Consider the following 17479-nt stretch of genomic DNA (forward strand, 5'->3'; position numbering starts at 1 on the left):
TTCAAGGCAATAATAAGAACCACCTACAGCTCTCTCCACTGGCAGACACATTATACACACACTCCCCCACACACACACACACACACACACACACACACACACACACACACACACATACAAGAGCCTGATCTCACAGAAGTTACACATCAAAAACAAAACAAAAATAAATCTCATCTTTTTGTACGTCTTTACATATATAAGTATCTCTATTTAACCAGGGAAGCCGATTTTATCGTCATTAAACATAATAAAGAAGAAGTTCACCTTCATCACCTTCCAGCTCCTGACTCACCACAGGGGGCGGCACATACCGGCTGCTTTAAGCAAGTGTCTCGTCATGTCATGCTCATGGCACGCACCGTGTAGACAGGCTAAAGTAAAGATACAGTAGCTGAAGATCGCAGGAGCGAAATGTGAAGAAGCTGCTGTTTTCATAAGGAGAGAGAGAGTGAAAATCACTGTTAACCTGTGTTGTCTATAATTAACTGAGTATCTGAGGATTAGATCGTGACAAAACTCCTGAACCTAATCAACAACTATTTAAACTAGCAGTTACAGATATGGTGTAAAACGTTTGAGGAACTACGTCGGCGCTGCGATGGACCCGACCCCGCCCCCGACCCCGCCCAGTGTCAGCTGGGATTTACTTGCCAGAAAATGCACCGTGCGTTGCCAGTATTCAAAATCCAAATTACGTGCACTTGTCCAATCACATGTACGAAGAGTTAATCCGCGTCCACATGCTGGTGAAGGAGATTTCAGACACTTACTTGTGTCCCCCGGCTGCGGACGCTTCGCCGGACTGGATCGCTTCTGGTCGGGAACCGTCGGATTACAACATGCGGTGCACGCACGTCGCTCTGCTTGAAACTGGAGAGCCGGAATGTGCCAGGTACAGCAGATTAACTCCAGCTGCTGGACTTTCATCAGTTGGTGAAGAGCTGGGACTGTGCTGAGAACACACACACACACACACACACACACACACAGCCTAGTTATCCTCAGAGGGTCTTTCATCCTCTGTTTGAACGTGTGTGTGTGTGTGTGTGTGTGTGTGTGTGTGTGTGTTGGCCTGTGGAGAATGGGAATGGATGAGGGCTGTCTGAGCAGGCCAATGATGAGGGCTAATGTGATAGGATATAATGGATGACCCCTTAAAAGCGGCCCACTTTTCTTTCCTCCCGTCTCTCTCTCTCTCTCTCTCCCTCTGTGCCTTTACGTCTCTCTCCCTCTGTCTGTCACTGGGTGGTGATTGAGTGGACCAGGTCACCACGCTGCTTAACACACTGGTCACTGCGTTTGAGGGATAGAGTGACGGACAGAGAGCGAGCGGATGAGAGACATTTCATCAGTCTATATTTTCTGGTGGTTTGACACCTCCCTCTCCGTGTTTAGTCTGCAAAGATCCACACAGATTTATTCAGATTTAAATAAATCCACCTGTATAGCTCTACACGTCTGTTTTCCTGCGCGTCTCGCTTTTTTATTAGCTGTGATAATCTTCAGATATGTTGAACACAGGGCCTTAAACACATCCGAAGAGTTATTTCCCACCGTGGTTTCTCCTCCTCCGACATCCGTGATTCAAAGTAACGTAACGTTGAAACGACGACAACAACGCCGGGGGAAAAAGATCAGCGCTGTTCACATCTACGCTTAGAGGGTAAATTGATTTCTACTGTGCGAAGAAACGCAATAAAATGTTAATGTTTCATTGTGATTTTTTACTGTCTCAGTACAGTCACACATATAAAGGGAGAAGAGCCGTGTGCTCCCTGTTTCTAAAATGGTCGTTTTATTATATTTCAATCTTGTGATCCTGTTTCAGCAGAAAGGGTAGAAAACCCATTTTCTGGCACTATCAGAGAGAAAAAGTGTCTGCCTCAGATGTTCAGGATCATTTCTGAAAAGTGTTCGTGTCATCAAACTGTACATGTATACACATTTCACAGTTTTGTTTCTCACAAAGCCAAATGATTTGGCCTATTTTTTGTGCTATTTGATCTGGAATATTTCTCTCCCTGTTGTCTTTTCTCTCCCCAGTCGAGGCGTTTCGCAGTGATTGCCAGGCAGTTAGCTGTGAATGGGACTTATTGGTCATAATACAAGTGTGTGTCTGCCTTGTTCAGAGTAACTGCTACAAGCCACACGATCTATAAACCTTTTTCTGCCTGCCTTTGTCTCTCTGGTCTTCTCTAATTAGCTCTCCAAAAGCAATGGGGATTTATTCCACCGCCGTGCCTGGATGTGTCGAAGATGTTCTGCTGCGTTCAGATTGTCTGCCTCTCTCTCTCTCTCTCTCTCTCGGGGCTCTGGTTGTACATCCGTCTGTGGAAACGCTGCTTCTGGAACCAGCTGTCAATACAGTTTTTCAGACCGCAGTTTAAGATGCACCTTGACATTTTGAGCTGTCTGTGTGTCGTCGTTTTACCTTGGTAATCCAGCTCTTATAAAGTCCTGCAGCAACATAAGCACCTCTCCAATCACTCATCACTGCTGTGTGCCCAGACCTTGAAGGACCACCGTTTCTTTTTTGGGTTTTTGTTCGCAAGTTTTAGCCAATTTCAAACAAATCACATTCACCTTATGTCAAAGCTGACATTTTGTAAACCTTTGTTACTTATTTTTCCTGCAATTTTTTTTGTCTCCATTCACTCAAGTTCCCTAATTTTACTTTCACTGACAATCGTCGATGCCGACTTGATGTTCGCTGCAGCTCAAGCAAGTTCCAGAGACGTTATGGGAATTTAAAACTGCACGTAAAATGAATGGAAACAAAGGCTGTCTGGATCCAAAAATCTCAATTCTGTATCAGGCCACATCAAAACTTCCCCCCAAAAAACCCCACAGTGTTATGATCCTTATAAATAAATATTCCAGCAAAAACGTTTCTCCTCTGATTGTCCACTACTCGCCGTTCTCTTGATGTTTGGCAGCGTTTGTTGTCAGCTGCGCATTTCATATATAACGCTTCGCCAATAAATGGTTAATACTTGACATTACTTAGAACAGAGCTGTAGGAAGGAACTATGAGTGTAAACGCTGTAGGTATGTTGCACCCTGACCGAGTTATCGTCATGGCGCCGTCAGTCAAGCGAACGTAAGCGACTGTTTTACACAAGAGAAGAAAACACACTCAAAGAGATATGTGGAAATGGAAATGACCTTGAACCATAACCTGAACATCCTTTTTATTCTCCCTTGTAGCTCCAAAGCTCCACGTATCCAGCACTTTATTGGGAAAACCACAGTTGTTAGGAACATGTGGAACATGTGAATGGACAACAGAGAAGTCTATTATGTCATAGGAGTGGTTTTATTCCCGCGGTAACTCCGGTTCTCCGGTGGAATCTCTTGTAACTGCAGGTTCAACAGACAGACTCTTTGGTGGTATTCGTTTAACTAGGACGGCTTTGTCTTTGAGCAGCCACCGCTGAACCAGACCCTCAAGGGCTTTGTCCGGTCTTTCCCGCCTTAGGGACGGTGAGTAGGAAGCCAGTTCGGAGTGGTGGTTTCTATCAAACAGGGATATCTGTGCTCTTGTTTACTCTCCTCAGATCCCACTCACCACATTCAGCCAGGAGACAAATGCCGTCTGGAAACTTGGCAAACATGCCGGAAATGAGATTTGTTATCGCCTCTCAATTGTGGCCCCACTGGCATACAAATTCAAGAGGCAGAGAAATGTGTGTGTGTTTGTGTGTGTGTGTGTGATTCTCAGTGTTGATTCGTCTCTCCGTGCTCACACCTGTTTGTCTGCACACATCCAAGAGACGAAATTGGCATTATTTCCAGGTGTTTTTATGATGTAAATCCACGAGTGCTCCCCATGTGTGTGTCCTTTGTAAAGCAGCTGCATTGTATCAAACAATCAGAGCAGCGGTGTCTCTGCGGACACTGTGCCTGGATGGACTCATTGTTCATTCAATAGCTTATATGATATTTTTATGCCGAGAGGCGACGCCGCAAATCCTATCTGTCTCCAGTCACAGCACTGAGCTTCAAAAGCCACATAATGAGGGAATAATTGAATACTTATCAGTATCAATCATGGCTCTATGAATGTGTGTGTGTGTGTCTGCGTGTTCTTGTTTGTGTAGATCCCTATCGTGGGGTTCCAACAATACTGTGCTTAGAGAGTAAGATGCTGCGTGAATCTCTTTGCGTCTTTTTTCTTCAAAGTGTGCACTCGTGTGTCTTGGCATCTTTGTGAGTGTGTGGTGAGTAGCTGCGTTTTTGAATGAGATTTCTCATCTCAGGTTTCGGGGGCAAAGCAAGTTGAGGAGTTACTGTATCTTGGGCTCCTGTTGATCGTTGAGGGAAACTCCACTTTATCACTGACGCCAAAATAAAAGACCCTATAATAGACCCATGTAGCAACAGTATTGTCATCACTCTTTTTGCAGCATCCCCAACCGAACTCACAGTCAGTGTAGTTATGTGCATGAACTGGAAGTGTTGATCCATAAGAAGATATATTTGCGGTTTTAAGAACCAAACACCATCTCATCTAGACCTGTCTCTGCAGCTCTAGGAAATGTCATGCTTACATCCATCCATCCTTCTATCCATTGACTCTCCAATCTGCTGGGTGATTGGAGGGTAGGGGTCCCAGCACAAAGCAAGCCAGAGGTGGGGGTTCACCCTGGACAGGTAAACCTCCAACCACAGGGTTAACATGTACAGAAGGATGAAATGCATTCACACTCATATCTATACCTGTGGCGTACCAACGGTACCTTCTTTTTAATTCAGCAACACGAGAGTAACATGCAGATGTAATGTAAACAATGACCCTTCATAACCCCAATCCAAACAGAGCACTACTTTAACCTCCCGCTTTCTCCATCTCAACACGACTCTCAGCTTCGGAACAGATGCTTTATGTCCAGCCGGGGACAGTCCAGCTAACTTATGTCCTTGAACATTTCCCCCTCCAGAAATTGAGATCCATAAAAACCGAGACTGTAATTTGTCATGTGCGAGGGATGTATCGCTCTGTCCGGCTCTGCCGACACTAAAAGAGCAGACTGATTTTTACAGGGTTACATAATGCTTGACCGCATTTAACATTAAAATAAGATTTTGCCTTTTACTTTCAGTGCTGAACTGTAAAATCTACCGTCACGGTCGCAGTTTTCATCTGTCCCTTCTCATGTTTGCATTTTCTTTGAAGGCGCCTTTATTAACATCATGATGACTTTATAGCTCGTCTGCGCTCACACTGTGAAACTCTGACTGTCTGTGGTTTTGGGAAACAGCCGGTAAGAGTTATAAGCCCTGTCCAGAAACGTGTGTTTCTCTCGTAGCTCTGATTAAAACATTAATCAGAGCTAAACCTGCGGCCTTCTGTGGCATTGATTAAACCATCTAGTTAAGTTACAGATGGACTGGAGGAACATGGGCGCTGATGTTGCATTACGTCTACAGGGGAAACAGTGGCAGTAATGTTGGATGAGAAATGTGTTGTTCAGCAGCTTCACATCAGCAAATTCTGCTCTGTGTGTTTTGAGTCGGGTCTGTTTTCCCCACTGTATTCTTTATTTCCTCACCTACAGTCCCCCTCAAAAAAACTACTGAAACAGCAAGGCCAGTTCCTTTTTGTTTTTAGCTCTACGCTGAAGACGTTCGGGTCTAAGATCAAAACATGAATATGAGACGGGAGTTATAATTTCATGTTGCATCCACATGTTTTCCAGCCTTTTTTTTTTTCTTCCTAGTCTCTTCTTCAGGAGGTGGAATTCATGTTTCATCGGGAGAAGGTCCAGTGAGCGCCTTGGCCAAACTAAAACCTTCCACGTTTTCCCCTCCTTGATGAGAAACCCTTTGTTATTGTTGGCAGAGTGTTTTGGGTCATCGTCTTGATCCGTGACAAAGTTCCTCCTGATTAGTTTGGATGTATTTCTCTACAGAAAATTGGCAGATAAAATGTTTCTGTAGACTTCTGGATTCATGCCGCTGCTACCGTCACGAGTTACGTCATCAGTAACGATCAGTGAGCTCGTTCCATGCGAGACTGAGCCGTGACATCATCTCCGCACATGAGCTTTTGTACAGTTTGAATCAGGACCAGATCCTTTCTTTTTGTTATTGTTGTTGCTAATTCCAGTTTGGCCTTCCATTTCTTTGCAGGAAACACTTGTCAGTTACATGTTCCAGTGTTTCTGCTAATTTGAAAAACGGGATGAGATGAATTAAAAGGTGCTAAGTCTAGATGTAAATACTAACTCTTGTCTCATATTCATCTTTTAATCTCTTCAGTGTGCAATAAAAACAACACTTGAAGGGGATTGTATGTTATTCAGGTTTCAGTTTTCAACACATTTGTGTATTTAAAGTAAACATCACACATTTGCATTACTGCGACTGAACATGTCATTCACGAACCAGGACATCTGTTACGATTGCAGCCTCCACTCGTCTGGTTTGAGGCTGGTTCTCAGTTACTGCTGCGACTCTTCCTTCAGCTGCTGGATGAGTTCGAGCTCAGGCATCTTTTCCAGGCCGGTCCGGTTCTTCTTGGTGTTGCTCCCGGGACACTGTCATGTTGAAACACTAAAGGGTCTTCACCAAGCTGTTAGAGGATCGCGCTGCAGCATTAAGATTTCCTCTAATTGGACCGAAGGATGTAGTATGTAGCCCAGTGTGTCCTTACAGTTTGTGCTAAAAAATAATTATGAATAGAAAATGAAAACTAGCTTCTGCAAAAAAAAAAAATCCCCCTGCCACACAAACCAAACCTACTCACTGACATATGTGCACCGGCTCGCAGATGTGTGGACATTGCTTTAGTTTCGCCCTCACAGAGACGATGTGGAGTTTAATTGCAGCCACAGTAGCGGTGAGCCACTTGTCGCGTCGTGAAACCCGTTATTTGCACAGGAGTGCATCCACACTCAGCAAACAGCACATTACGCAGATATTTCCAATCCGTCTAACAGTACCGGCAATTTGAGCTCGCAGGTGCTACTTTGGTAGAGCTGCGTTCTGTGAAGGCATAATTCGCCATGTGATTGGCTCCATTGTTGCGGCGCTCTCGTTTCTCTCCTGGCTGTTTATTCGTCTGTCCGTCCAGCTGAGATGGCTGGATGGATGAATGAATGGATGTTTGGATGTCGTGCCTCCCCCCTCGAGGCTAGATAAGCACAGGCACATTCAGTATGGAGCGAAAGCACGGACGGACGCTCGCAGAGAATGTTAACTTTGTGTCTCCCTGTGATTTAGTTTGAATTTCAGGGCAGGAATCTGGCTAAAAATCCTTGAAACCAGAAAAGTAGATATTACTTCTCTCTCTCTCTCCCTCAGACACACACACACACACACATACACACACACACACATATACCTCTGTCTCCACCCTCCCTCCTTTTGTCATCCAGTTGGTGGTGTCTAGTGTGGCACCGCTTGTTTACAGCACAGCAGAGTTAATTAGCCGTTTTATGGCTGATTTACAGCCCGACAGGCAGACAGAGAAGATGGCCGCTGCCTTGTCCTTGTTGCCCACTCAAGGACTTGTCGGGGGGGGGGCATTAAAAACATAACACATGCATGAGCACACACACAAGTGGTCTGTTTTACCAAAATTAACATGTGCATTTGCATTTGTATCCACCAAGGTAAACAGAACATCAGTCCATATGTACAGTCAACATACACACACACACACACACACACTTGCATAGTCACTAGACTCTAAAACTTAACACAGTGCTGAATATTACTTCCACGTTTTATGTTCAAACATAATTCCTCTGTCTAGACTGATTTATGTAGTCACAACACACACACACATACACACACACGCACGCACAAATGTGACCTCGCTCACCTTGACCAGTTTGTCTAATCTCACTAACACAGAAGCGGTGGCTTTAGGGAAGAAAGAGATGAGAGAACACCTCATATGACACAAACTCACACATGGATGCACCCAAACAGTGAATGAAGCCCACCCCCCCCCAAAAAAAAAACCCTTTCTAGACTATATTTGAATTGTGCACCTGAGGCATAAGCAGATCTAACTACAGTACTGTGAAGATGGGCTCTAAGAAATAAACATTATGTTTCTCACTTATCATTGTTTTTTTTTTCATTCATTCGGTTTAATGTCAGAGCAATTAGCAAAACAGAGATTGTCCTGAGAAATAAGAAAACATCAGTTTGTACAAGTGCTTCAAAATGAGGGCAGAAGTGGCATCATTATTAAAGCTCCATATTTTCTTCTTCTTCTATGTTTTATTTGAAGTGTTGATCCGTAAGAAAATATATTTGTGGTTTTAAGAGCCAAAAACTATCTCAGTGTAGTTTCACATCTCCTCTCTCAGGCTTCTCTCTGCAGCTCTAGTAACAACAGGTCGGTGAGCCAATCAGGAGAGAGGAGGCTCTGAGCCTCTCTTCTGATTGGCTGACTTGTTTTCTGAGTGATCCAATAAAAATATAGCAGATTTCAGGTAAAAACACTCAGAGAAAACCAAATCCTGCAAGGTTTGGATGGTGGGTCCAGGTGGGCGGGGCTTGGTGACTGATTTGTTGTGACATCACAAAGTTCCAGAAGTCCTGACGGCTGGTTTTAAGGCTCAGTTTCTGAATACAGGCTGTGTGCATTTCTCTGTGGACTGAAGCTTTGATACTTTCACAGTATTAATATAGAAGCTAGAGCTGATCTATAATCACACTACACATGGACACAGACCTTTACACTGGAGGAGCTTTAATGTTGTTATACTGTTGTAAAACCTTGTAGGGAAAGAGGGTGTGTGTGGCATCTCCTTGACACCAGACACTGTTGTTTACATCCCCTCTCCTACCTACAGTTAACTTTGGTTTCACAGACTTTCACTGACTTGAACCAATTAGTTTTAGTTTAGCCAGCGAGTGTCAGCAAAGCTTCACTTGGATGGTTTTGGGAGGCATCTTTTTTTTTCTTTCTTTTTTTTTTGGTCAGTTGGGTGTGAGGCATTGATGGACTAAACAAAGTAAAAAATCAGCATGGTAGTCGGTATTTGAATCAGGCTGTTTACCAATCTGTTTGAAATACCAACTACAAAAAAAGCACCACTGGTCCCATTTAAAATGCTTTTTCTTCCTGCTTTGTTTTCCCTGCTTTTCTTTTGCCCCCACTCCCCAAAAGTGAGGTAAAACTGCCCCCCAGGTGTCAAAAATAATCAGTTTATGAAAAGTTTAACACAAAAATCAATTACACACACAGTTACGTACATAAAGTCGACTTTTGGCTCTAATTTATTGGCCATAAAAACTGACAAGATGCTAATAACTTTGTAGATACAATTAATTATCATGTCTTTGTAAATTATACACTAATATAATAAAACGTAATGAACCTCTTAAGGTCTAAAAATGTGTAAAGGGGATAAATTACCTCATAAAACTCACAGGACACAGACACCCTCCCTGTCTCACCTGGGCTCTTACAAATCCGAGCTGACATCAACAGGAGGCTAACAGCGATGCTAGCGAGCACACTCTGTCATCTGAGCGGTGTTAGCATAGCAGTGACAGCTAACAAGAGAAGACATCACATTTAGCCGGCGCGGCGGCGTGCGCTAGCAGAACAGTTGCTGCCGCCGGAGCGCCCTGACTGTGCTGATGTAGCTACAGGTGTAGTATTCATTCATGCTTAAAGAGTCTGACACTGGCAAGCAAGGCAGGCCGCCGGCACGCTAGCACAACACCTGACAGGTAGTTAATGTCAGTGTGCAGCCTTTTCTCGGCAACAGGAGCCGACACAGAAGGCGTGGGGGGGGGGTTGCTCCGGTCTAGGGAGAGGTAACAGTGTGGAGGCCATTGACATTTAGGAGTGGCTCACCTCTTCCTCGTGGTAATCACTCTACCTTTGCTTTTTCCTTTCCTTTGCTTTAACTTCTCTTTTGTTCCTTCTGCCAGACTTTGTTGTCGTTCTCCTATTTCTCTCTTTTTCTTTTGCTGATATCACGGCTTTGTGTTTCTCCTCTTTCTTTAGTTGTGCTCGATTGTTTTTGTCTTTCTTAATCCCTCTCACGTCCTCCTTTATGCCGCTTGATGTTCGTTTACATTTCAACCTTTGGCTTTTATTGGGTAATTGGCAGCACAGTGTGACAGGGGGAACTTGGGGAGTATATAATTCCCAGTTTTTATTATTGTTCTTATCACTTCCTTACTGTGTTGGCTTTAGCAGATTTTTAGATTTTCCCACACTGATCTAACAGAGTCCGTTTCATGTCATTCGTCTTTGTGGAACAATTATCTCAGGGCTGTAAACGAACTTAAGCTTTTATCCCCTGTAAGGGTCACAATCTGGAGCCCAGATACTACCTCTGTGTGATTGGTGAAACCGGTCAGAAATGTGTGTGTGTGTTTGTGTGTGTGTGTGGTGAGGAGAGAGAGAGATTTTTGAGATTTTCTCCTGCAACAACAAGCACCATACTGATGATTAGAGCTCTGGCGCGTTATCGGCCCGAAATGAGTTTGTTGTGCGTGAAACAGGTGGCCACCCCCGAGCTAAATGTAGAAACAGAACCCCATTAACATGTCTGTAGTGAAGTGGAAAACGCTGGGAAAAGGGCTTTTTGATGGAGAGTGGAGGGTAGATGAAAACGCAGCGAGCATGTTGTCGTTGTGTTTTTTGTTTTCTTTTTTTGGTCCTCGCACTAATTCAGATTCTGACACACCTACTGCGCGCACTCGTCTCTGCGGATGCCAGTGTGTGTGTCTTTGTTTTGCTTTGTGTTGGGAGTGTGTATTTGCATGTTCCCAATATGTTTCTGGGTCTTTTGTTTTTTGTTATGTGCTGTATCTCTGTGTTTGTGTTCTCGGTCGGGGTGTTTGGACCTCATGCTGATAAAGGCCTCGCCGTCTGCCTTTGTTCATCTGACATTTCCTCATTAATGAAGTTTGCCTGCCCCCCTCCTCCTCCTCCTCCTCCTCCTCCTCCTCCCCTCTGACTCCCTCCGTCCCTCCACCACCTGCCATTCCCCCACTCCTCTTCGCCTTCCTCCTGTGCATCTATCAACCACTTCTGCTTTGATCTCTGCCCCCCCCTCCATCCTCTGCCTCCTCCTCCCATCCTTCTTTTTATTCCTTTACTGTCCTGACCTCTCTCTCTCTCTTTCTTCTTATTTTTTCACTCTCTCACCCCCTTTCTTTCAATTTCTTTATTTTCACTTTAACCCCATTTTTCTCCAGCCATCATTTTAACCTTTCTTTCCTCCTCGATCACACACGGTTCTGGGTTAAAGAAAAGGCCGTGTGCACCTCATTGTGAGGTAAAATCTAAACCCAGACGTCTGTGAGGGAGAAACTGAGCATTAACTCCTGTTCAGATGCCATTGAGCAAGGCATTTAACCTCTAACTGGTCCAAGCAGAGCTCCTCCTCCTCCTCAGTAACCAAACACAAGGGGATTGTGGTCCAGCTCTGCATGAATAACATTGTTTTCCAGTGTAAATAAAGGGTATTCTGTCAAATTCAACATACAATTCCAATGAAAAATCTTTATTTTTCTGTTTCTCCTCTGTAGCAGCTGATGAGAGAGCGACAGCAGATGGCCAGTCGTCCCTTCGCGTCGGTTGCTGTCGTGCTGGAGGTGGGCGGAGACCAAGAGGAGCTGCTGCAGGTCAGAGAAGAGACACAAACACGGAGGCGCACGGAGAAAAACAAAACCAAAAGACACAGACACATACAAAGACACGAGGGAAAACACACACACTCACACACACACAAACACAGTCACTGAGGTCAGTGTGTTCATTTGCATATCCACGCCTGCTGTGAGGCGTCCTACACACACACACACAGACAAACACAAACAAGGATGTAAACACTGTTTTGACCCACTGACCTCCTGCCTTGGTATCATGGCGCCGCTGTGGATGTGTGATTGTGTGGCGGTGTGCGGATACACGACCGGATGCTGATGCTGTAAACTGGTAGTGCAACGAGCGGTGGCACTGAGAAAGATTTAAAGCAACGGATCTCAGTTTAAATGCCTTGAACAGTCGTACAGATGTTTACTGATAAATCCTCGTCTCAGCTTGAAGTTGGGTGGGAGTTGTCGCTTGTCAACAAAAGTCCACGCCGCGAGTAAGAAGGATAAAGGAAAACGTCACGCTGCCTTAACTGAAGTGAACCACTTGTGTCTCACTCCTGCTCACAGGTTTTAAGAACAAGGTGCGAGTCATCAGAGAGAAGCCAAACAGGAACTTGTTGTCATTGTTGTGTAACTGCACTGGGCCCCTGGTTATTCAAGTCTGTTGTGATTGGAGGTGAATGGAGTTGTGATTCATCACAGTGGCGGAGGTTCATACGGACAGTTTGACGTCCCACAGTGCAGTGCGTGGCCAAGTCAGCACCGACCCTCGTCGATTCAGAAAGAATAGCGGCGTCTGAGCCATTGTTTCCTGATTAGACACTAACAAACACACAGAGCCGCGGCGGGCGGGCGCAGGCCGGCCTCGACAGCTGAGCGTTGTGGAATTAAATGAGTTCAGCACGTCCACAAAGAAACGCAGAGCCGAACTGAGAATACTGCAGCGTCAGTGTCTCACGCTGAGGCGGGAGCTTTAACACTGGAGCGTCTCCGGTGACTGGAGGCAAAGTCATTATGCAATTTACTCTCTTGCAGATAACGCTGGCCACGAACCAAACTTACCTTAGGTGTGACGCTGAGGTGACGTCAGGGGCAACGGCGTTGTGAACTGTGACGCTGTGTACCAGCGTGCGCTCCACTTTGCTCCACGGCGTCTGTAAATTGATAAAAACGATAGAAAGCACGCCGCATGCGGGTCAACGAGTGTGTTGTCGTGATGTTGGAGGCGAGAACACAAGTTGCCATTAAACTGTGAAACCTCCGCCGAGCAGGTGGAGACGATATGTGACAGCACATTACACCTCGGGGAGGTGACGTCGGCAGGGGAGGAGGGCAGAGAGAGAGAGAGAGAGACTGCACCTGGTTTCAATAGCCCACTTTTCCCAGAGCTGTCCTGAGAGCCCCGCTCTGTCTGTGATTCTCCACCACGCCGGCACCTCACCTTCACCTCGCCGGCCCTGAAGGGTCCTCCAGAGGCGCTGCGAGCTGGTGGAGTGGTGGGTCCTGAGAGACGCAGCTGGCCCGCTGCTCATATCAGCCTCTCTCGTACAAAAGAGATTACAGAGCACATGCTGCAACATGACAGCGGTACTTTCAGTGAAAGGGTAACTCTGCCAAATGTGATGTGGCCTTCTCCCGGGTGGAGGCAAATGGTGGTGTCACTTCTGCTTTATGATTCCTGTCGCTTTGCAAGCACGCCGCAGCGTCCAATGGTGATGCTGGGACGTGAGGATGTGGAGAGTTGAGGCTTATTGGACATATTGGACCATTGTTGGACGTATGGACGGAGGAGGGTGGGGGCCGAAGAGGGTGGAGAGGAAGTGAACACGGCAAACCAGGATTCATTATGAGTAGAAGATTTGCACTTTATTTTTTTTTTAGTGAGTGTGAGCCTCACACAGAGCAGAGGGGTTGAATAGACTCATCCTGAGCATGGACTGTACATAAAGATGGACGCAGCATCCGTGACGTCACCCAAAGGTTGTGAAGCTCAGAGTGAGCTGCTTCGCTGTCGCCATCTTGGCAGCGCCTGACTCCCTGAGCAAATTAGCTCTAGAGAGACCAAAACAGTTTTTTGTACCAGGCTGTAAACATGTTTGTTTCTGCTGTAAAGTTGGACAGTTTAACATGGGAGTCTATGGGGACTGACTCACTGTTGGAGCCAGACTCTAGTGGTTGTTAGAGGAACTGCAGCTTTTAGCAATTTAGTGTTGGCTTCATCTTTCATCTCCTGCAGCTAACACAGATAAACCGGTGGTAGAATTAAGCCAAATTTATTTATAGAGCACGTTTAATAAATAAGGTGTCAACCAAAGTGCCATTTAAATTAAACTGAATAATCAAAACAGAAATAAACAGGTAAATAACAGGGAGTCATTTAAGACTGTGCAGCATTCATCAACACTTTTCCTGTGTGCTGCAGTAAATCACCACAGTGTGTGAAGTGTAACATTATATAGTTTAACACTGTTTGATGGTAGATTGTTGTCTCGTTACACAAGGACGATGGGATTTGAGCCGAACAGAAAACGCTAATTTGACCGACCTTGCCTTGATGTAACCGATTTCAACATATTAATAATCCTGATGGTAGTGATGCATCGTGGGAAGTGAACTGTTACCCCTGAGCCACCTCTGCCGTCCCTCCCTAAAGCCACAGTGGGAGCCCAGCGACAGATGTTGCAGGAGATTTGCCGCGAACGAGAGGTCGAGCGGTCGGAATAAAAGCCGGAGATAACGGCGACCCTCATTTATCAAACTGCATGGAAACAAATAACAGCGCTGAGCTCTCAGACCACATCTGACATGACGGTAGATTTTAAACATTTTCCCCAACTGTGTATTTCAACATGAAAACAAAAGCTAATAACATACTGAAACCAAATGAATGCTGGCCACGTAACACTGTGTGTTCGTGCAGAAAAGTGACCTCTTTGACGTGGAGTCAGATCAATTTAATTTGATTTTATTTTGGAGCTGCTCTGTAAAAAATAAATAAATAAATACTGTGACATTTTAAAAATCCAAAACCCAGTCAGTGAACATCACGTCCACCTCCATGTATCCCCCCCTCCTGTTCGAGGTTTCATCTCCTCGCACAGTTGGAGCTGAAGGTTGCGGAGACCGCGGCGCGAGGGGCTATCTGCACACGACGTTTAATTAGTTTTAGCTCCTTTTTTTGACCAGGTTTGACTCGGCTCAGCTCGGCTTAGTTCACGTGCCTGTGGAAAACCTCAGGAGTACCTTCCCCTTATCTCCGCCTCAGCCTGGTTTCCATTTCATTCTTGAAGGTGAGAGACAATGGGGCAGAACGCTATCTTCACACCGAGGTTAATTACACAACATCTGGTTCATAGTCAAGCATGCAGCTTAGCATAATTGTGTAATGAATGAGGGAAAGGGAACATTTCCATGCTGCCCCGCTATTTTATGTTGTCCCGCTTTTGCAGAGCGGCGGAGTATAGTTAAACAAATAGAGTCATCATCATCCCGTTGCACGCCATGTTTACTCGGCAAGCGCGGAACAGCACACCTGTTGTTTTCCACACACGTGCATGATGCGTGAATCAAACCATGAACGTATCATTACATGGAAAGGAGTGTGGTGTTATTTTACAGAGGATTAATACATAATAAACTGCCTGAGTTGTGCTTTTCAATTATTTATGTTTGTATTTTTAATTTTATATGGAAATAAGGAAAATCCCTTCCTCCCATGTCCTTCCCTTTCCTCCTCCACTCTGATCTCTTGAATATAGGTAACCTGAAATATGAGATTTCATTGTCTGATTTCTGTTCTCACATTTATTCCTTCAGTATTTTCACCGTCACCATTAACCACATGTCGGACTCTTTCTTCTAGAAATAACGTTTACATGCCACTAATGTGCGAAGCGTGAGGGAAGCGTGAGGGAAGTGTGAGGGAAGCGTGAGGGAAGCGTGAGGGAAGCGTGAGGGAAGCGTGAGGGAAGTGTGAGGGAAGCGTGAGGGAAGTGTGAGGGCCACCCTGATTACTTTATTTAATCAACATTAATGAACATTTCCAGCCACAGTATCTCAATCACATCAGTGAAATGTGCAGCGGTGATAATCTTTTGTATGTTCATGTTTGTTTCCCATCAGAATCTAAACATGAAAATAACTTTGTGTTTTGATATGAACATAATATCGAGGATTGATATCCTCTGTAAACACACCTCATGTGTATGTGTCTGTATCGTCTTCCAGAGTAGAAGACGACCCCCGTCCTCTGAGCTTCTCTTCCTCCTCCTGTGTTCAAACCACAGAGTCTCTTCCTCTCCGTCTCCGTCAGAACAAACGCTTTCAGGATCCATCACAATATTATGTATAAATTCATGTGGACGTGCGGCGTGTGCTTAGATTCCCCAGGACACATAAAGGATGAACTTAAAAAGCTCTCTGAGCTCAAAGACGTTTTTTCTGTCCTCTGACGACTTGCAATTACAGGTACTCTCGGAACAAGAGCCGTCTATCATTTCCTATCATACGGCGCGGTGAGGCGTCTGGGCTCGGTTAATCTTCTGTAATGATGCAGGCTGCGTGTGTCGCGGCTGGAAAGAATGTTTTTTCTGTCCTCTAAAGACTTACAATTACACTCTTCAAACAAAACAAAAAACCAAAGACTTGTGTCAGTGTCGTGAGAGGAAAAGTCTATATGTGTCACAGCTGCCGTGTGCACTTGTTTTCTCTGCAGTAGTTACGTACTGTGTCCGTGCTACTTCAAACGGTTGATTTATTATATAGAATTTAAAATAAAAGGATCATACAGGTATCAGGATTAATTCTGGGTGATGCATAGACGTCACTGTTGAGAGTTTGCATTGCATACAGTTTGAATAAACTCTTTGGGTTATTCAGAGTAAACGGGACACAGTTGCTGGAAAGAGATATTTGATTTTTGCATTCATTTATTTGTGGCATCTTGTAACAGCGGAAACTTTCTCTCAACATCTGGACAGATACAGGTACCTACTTTTGTTTTACCTGAAATGAATGATGTGATGGATAAAAGTAGAGGGAGGTGCGATGAGCCAACACTGACGTGGGGATCATACAAGCCTTTATGTAACTGGTCAGTTCACGCTAGCTTCTCTGATAACACCTGAGGAGTTTCCTGGAAAGATGATGCAGGTGCTAATTACAGCGCCTGTAATTATCATTATTCGTTTAATATTGGACTTAAACTTTTAATTGCGTGCTTGTAGTCTTTACCTGAAAATTTAGTTGAACTGTTGTGCATTGATTGGTTAGAAATAAACCATTTGAAGTGAAGTAATTAAACACATTTTCCCCTATAATTTGTACCAAATGCGGATATTACCGACCTGTAAAATCTTAAATCCTTTAAATTCTCTGCAATGCAACTGATGACATCTCCTGAAGAATAAATGATATGAATCCATATGTAAAATGTCTTTGAATAGCGGGAGGCTTGTGATAGTGCCCCGCGTCGTGCTTCTCTCCAGCTATATGTTAAATAGCAGTAAAAACCACTAGCTCACAGAGTGTACGGCCGAGCTCTGCAGCTAAAGGCCTCTCCTCCTCTTCTTCCACTCCCCGGCTTCATCCGAGCTTTACAGTGTGTCATTGCTGCATTACAGAACACAGGCGGAGTCATCAGCATAAATCGATGTTTCCACTGCCTCCATAAAGTACTGCCGTTACGTCGTAAAGCTGATGAGCCCGCAGCAACTAGCATCTGCACGCCTCCGCCCGCGAGAAGCAGCTCCCACCTTGCTGCTTATTAACGGCAGTCTCCCCGTTTTCATAATGCTATTTAAAGCAAAGGATGAATCCTCGTGTTTTAATGTGGCGTATTTATTCTTGAATTGCGAGGATTTAATATGCCTCAGGAAGGAGGGCTGGTGGATGGGGA

At 44.8% G+C, this 17479-nt stretch overlaps 1 protein-coding gene across 1 annotated transcript in view; it reads left to right on the forward strand.

Annotated features, from left to right (window-relative positions):
- The window catches only part of atrnl1a (attractin-like 1a), a 216481-nt gene that overhangs the window by 170431 nt on the left and 28571 nt on the right, over positions 1 to 17479 (forward strand). Inside the window, exon 28 of the mRNA XM_023394687.2 lies at positions 11515 to 11610. Coding sequence (XP_023250455.1) covers positions 11515 to 11610 — 96 coding nt within the window. The remainder of the gene's footprint in view (positions 1 to 11514; positions 11611 to 17479) is intronic.

The sequence above is a fragment of the Seriola lalandi genome, unplaced genomic scaffold (assembly GCF_002814215.2).
Source record: "Seriola lalandi dorsalis isolate HSWRI2012SDOR001 ecotype SW California unplaced genomic scaffold, Sedor1 jcf7180002054952, whole genome shotgun sequence".
NCBI lineage: Eukaryota > Metazoa > Chordata > Actinopteri > Carangiformes > Carangidae > Seriola > Seriola lalandi.